The 4,949-nt window shown below is 36.6% G+C and overlaps 1 protein-coding gene across 1 annotated transcript; it reads right to left on the bottom strand.

Moving 5' to 3' along the window:
• Positions 1-350: 350 nt before the first annotated feature.
• LOC147558442 (F-box protein At2g23160-like) lies at positions 351-2,231 on the bottom strand. The gene has a single exon (XM_086660109.1). It carries the CDS (start codon positions 2,014-2,016, stop codon positions 523-525), a length of 1,494 nt encoding a protein of 497 aa, XP_086516235.1. The 5' UTR covers positions 2,017-2,231; the 3' UTR covers positions 351-522.
• Positions 2,232-4,949: the final 2,718 nt, after the last annotated feature.

The following is a 4,949-nucleotide window of genomic DNA, read 5'->3' as shown; positions in this document are numbered from 1 at the left end:
AGTGATTGACCCACATTACAATTTTCATTTTATTCTTTTGTAAATTTTACACTTCTCTATCTAACAAAATACCAACTGTAGGTACATATTGTCTGAATCCATAACATCTCGAACTCTCACTATTGATGTCAAAATAAAAAAAAGTAAAATAATTTTTGGTATAGCACTGTAACAACGATTGTCTGACAGGAGTATCAAATTTAGGCAATAAAGCAAAAGACCGTTTTGGACTGTCATCTTCTTGGACTTGCAGCTCGAAGCATCATTTTCCATAGAAAATGAAAAATTGACTAACAATGTGGTCAAGCAACTGCAGAGAGAGAGAGAGAACTTATTATGAAATGTGACAATAAGAAAACAGATCCCATTTATTCAAATTATTTTCTCAAACTTACAAGTTACATGAAAACGAATGCAAACATAAGTTAAATAGAAAGAAAATAAGGTACTAAGTTACTTGAAAAGAAATGCAATGAAGGCAAATAGAGGTCGAGTGAAGTTGATTCCTCCGCTAGGATGGTGTCAGAGAGCACTGTGATTGTTAAGGGGCAAAAGACTTTCGGAGAAAGTAGTAGAAAAGCAATGATGGCTTAGTTGCGGAACTGAGGATGGGATTCCACTTACATCAACCTTTGTCCAAGTACCTTTCTTCCAATTGTAACAGTAAATAGACAAACCTTCCTTCTCCATGCTCAAAGGAGATGATGTTACGAGAATCTTGTCGTCTGACCCGATGAAAGTATGGAACTTGACATCATTATGATTGTTCATCATGTAGGAAGGCAAGGTGATACAACTCACTTCAGTCCATCTTCCGTTCTTAAGAGAAGAAGTAGTAGACGTACCATTGAACTCTTCATCCTCTTCCATGTAATAATCATCTTCGTAAATATACATGTTGAACGTGCGATTGTTTAGTTTAACTACCATAGTTAAATACCCATCCACTTCAAATAACTGAACAATGTCTTCGAAAATTAAATAGTAGCCAAGATCTCGAGGGTGGCGATCAAGGATGAATTCAGGAATTGTGATCGTTGTAAATTTTTCACTTCCTAGGTCAAATGCTACTAAGCATACAGGACGACGAGGTATCAACCCCAAACGATCAAGAGAACAATTGGACCAGTAAATGACACCATTCACATGAACATAATCATCATTTAGTTCATACGGTGGGATCTCGTTGATCCTTCTCCATCCATTATTATGGTGTCCAATGGCCAAAACCCCACAGACAATAGATGATTTAGAGTAGAGACGACGTGAGGATACGGTCAAGACGCATACCAATTTGTGTTGATTAGTAGCAGGATCAAAGCCTAATGCGTAAAAGTTAGGGGAAGAGATGTATTCTTCTCCCACGACTATCGAGGATGATTGAAACCCAGGTGACATTTCTCCAGTAGTGATGTTGCGTATACGAACAACATGACGTATGTCTGAGTCAATGAGGCAGACTAAGCCGTTCACCGGTTTTGATATGACATTGTAAGATTCCGAATTTATCTCCCTAACTGTGTCAACAACTAATTTCAGTTCTTGTTCTTGAAAAAAGAGGTCAGCTGTTAGATGGAACTCCTTGAATGGCCAAATGTCAAAGTAACAACTACCTTGTAAACTTTCTAGGGTTTCTATTTGTTTCTGTGTGCGTGGTAGAGGGACAACGATAAGTAGACGAGAGGGGAGGCGTGTTTTAGAACGGGTCAAGTGTAAATCAATGAATTGTTGATCTCTTTCGATTAAGTAACACCATCTTTTACAAAGACTCTTGAAACGGGCAAGGGACTTCACCGGAAGTCTGTTTAGGATCTCAAATACTAACCAATCGTTGTCATTACTAATACTACTAATACTACTAATATGAAAAAGAGGATGATCTGTTGATGATGTTATAGTAGTAACAGTAGTAGTAGTAGTAGTAGTGGCAGCAGTGGTAGTAGTAACAGTACCTTCTCCTGTGGAAGTATTCTTCTTCTTCTTATTATTATTCTTCTTGTTTGATCGCCTCACCATGTTTAGGTTTCTTTGTGGCCAGGGGAATAAAACCACCAGAACCAACAGTTTATAAACCCTTCTGTGAAAAAGAAGAAGAAGAAGAAGTAAGTGATTATTTCTAGGTTTAGGAATCGGGGAAGGGTTTCTAAAAAAAACAAAAGGAATTGGGGAAGGATTCGGATTTGGGAGTTTCTTTTTTTTTCATCCACGTGTGTAATTTTATTTTATTTTGTTAGGTCGGGTATTTTTTGTATTTTGTACTGATATTTTTTTCTATCACGTGAAACAAAAAAAAAAAAAACTTTTACTACAACATAAACATTTTATAATTGTTCCCAGAAAAACACTTAAAAATATGACATCAATAGTTTGCGATATTTATTTGGTCATAATAAAACACATTTTGCGATGAACAGAACCAACTATGATGGGTCATAACAAAGAATTGGCGTTATGAGATATATTTTGTTCCAAAGTTCAAGTCAAGTATGTATTAGAGACATGACACAAGCATTTGAAATTGTAATCCAAAGAAAACACATTTTGCGATGAACAAAACCAACTTATGACGACCCATAGCAGTGATTGGCGTTACAAAATGTATTTTGCTCAAAAGTTCAAATCAAACGTGTGATAGAGACATGACTGAATTTTAAAATTTGAAGTTTCAAACTTGAAATTGTAATAAAAACAACACATTTTGCGATGAACAAAACTAGTTTATGACCGGCATAACCGTGAATTAATGTTACAAAATATATTTTCCTCTAAAGTACAAATAGAGCGTGTGATAGAGACATGGGGCCAATTTTTGAAATTTAAAATTGTATTTGTTCCAAAATCGAACAACATTTTGCTGAAAGCAAAATACCTTTTAGAACAAGCAAAATACATATTGCTCTCGCCAGGATACAATCTAACTTGTAAAAAAATAATGACGGCTGCAAAAACAATAGCTGATGAGAGATAAAACGAAAAGAATGAATCAAACTTGTATTTTTTTTCTTGAATTTTTTTGGGGAATCCATTAAAAATAATATCTGAAGCTAAGAAAAACATATTTGATGCTACAAAAACCAAATTTATTAAGGGGTATTTTCTGAAAGACTCCTTACTTTGTGACCAGCTTCCCGCGAAGCCCTCTACTTTATCAAAAATACCCAGATGGCTCTTTTTTCCGTTTCCGTTGAATGTTCGTTACTCTCTCTCCTCCATCTCATCGCCTCTCTTTGCCACATCATCTATCATGCCACGTTACCATCTTCTCCGATAGGTCGCCGACCGGCCAAAAATTTTAAGCGACCTTCATACTTAAAAAAAATTCTCTCTCTCCACAAGGGTTTGGGGAAACCCAAACCCTTATTCTGGTTTGGGGAAAACCGAAACCAGATCTATTGAAACTTCAACAGTTTGTTGAAGCTTCAACGGATCTAGGGTTTGAGGAAATCCTAGATCCGTGGCAGAGAGAGAAACCCAAACCCTAGTGATTTGAAGCTTCAACGGATCTAGGGTTTGGGTTTCACGAGATTGAAACCCAAACCCTAGTGGAGAGAGAGAGAGAGAGAGAGAGAAATATTTTTTTATTCTTATTAAAATATGAAGGTCGCCGAAATTTTTAGTCGGTCGGTGACCTATCGGAGAAGATGATGATATGGCGTGATAGATGACGTGGTAGAGAGAGGTGATGAGATGGAGGAGAGAAAGTAACAGACATTTAACTGTAAAGAAAAAAGGGGGCTATCTAGGTATTTTTGATAAAGTATGGGGCTTCGTGGGAAACTGGTCACAAAGTAGGGGGCCTTTCGAGCAATAACCCATTTATTAAAAACCAAACGAAAATGACCAATACCATTCAAACAATGTGGTAGGAAGGCCATTTTTTTTACAACACCTTTATTCTTGATAAGGCGAAAACATGGAACTCATGGATATGAAAGTCTATTTCCAAACATCATTGCTCCATTAAAAAACTTATCTTTTGGGAGATTCACAAAAGGTGTGTCGATTAACATTTGGGAGGACTACTTGATCCTAGATTATCGCAGCTCATTCCTAACGCCTATAACTCTAACCTTACCTGGGTTTCCCAGTTAATTACCAATAACCAATGGAACAATGATACCCTCAATAGGACTTTTGACCTGAATATGTGCAATTTTATTCAAACAAGCACCATTCAGGCTGATGAGAATGATAAAATACAGTGGCCGCTCACGAGATCGGGTGAGTTCACGATTAACACTATGTATAAATACCTTAGGGAGAGAAATAATAATAGTCTATTCACGGATATTAACTGGTTTTTCATTTGGCATATTGATACCATCCCTAGAATCAAATTATTTCTTTGGAAATGTTGTACTAATAGTCTACCTGTTAAACATCGTATTGGCAAGTTTATTGGTAATTAGCAATTTCTATATACTTACTGTAACATGGAATAAACTTTAGATCACGCCCTTTTGCATTGTTCGTATGCGAGACTGATATGGTTTTATTTTAGTATTTGCTCCGACTCTATTCCCTCGGTTTAAGAATGGATTCAATCATGGAAAAATAATAATAGCAGAAATGAAGGAAACATAACAACACCTCATGCTACTATTCTTTGGTATATATGGAAAACTAGATGGGGTTTAAGCTTCAATAAACAGTTAAAACCACCTCAACAGGTCATTCAACAAATTCCAGCCACCACGGCTAGACAACCCATCATCAAAGGAAAGAAAAACAATATCATCACTTCTAATTGGCAACCTTCTATCCCGTCTTTTATCAAACTCAACTCAGATGCTTCATTCACACACATCAGTGAACGAGCAGGAATTGGTGGTATTCTTTATGACTCCCAATCGATTTCCCAAGGGGCTCTCTCGGAAACAGCGAGAGGAAGAAATGCAGAGGAATGCGAATGCAAAACTATTTTACAGGGAATTAAATGGGCAAAAAAC

The sequence above is a fragment of the Eschscholzia californica genome, unplaced genomic scaffold (assembly GCF_041429995.1).
Source record: "Eschscholzia californica isolate CP2 unplaced genomic scaffold, dmEscCali1.0.p SCAF_2, whole genome shotgun sequence".
Taxonomy (NCBI): domain Eukaryota; kingdom Viridiplantae; phylum Streptophyta; class Magnoliopsida; order Ranunculales; family Papaveraceae; genus Eschscholzia; species Eschscholzia californica.
This window is presented reverse-complemented; position numbering and strand designations above follow the sequence as displayed.

What these genes read in the sequence shown, in the direction of transcription:
- LOC147558442 (XM_086660109.1), bottom strand. Translation starts at nt 2,016, where the DNA reads ATGGTGAGGCGATCAAACAAGAAGAATAATAATAAGAAGAAGAAGAAT.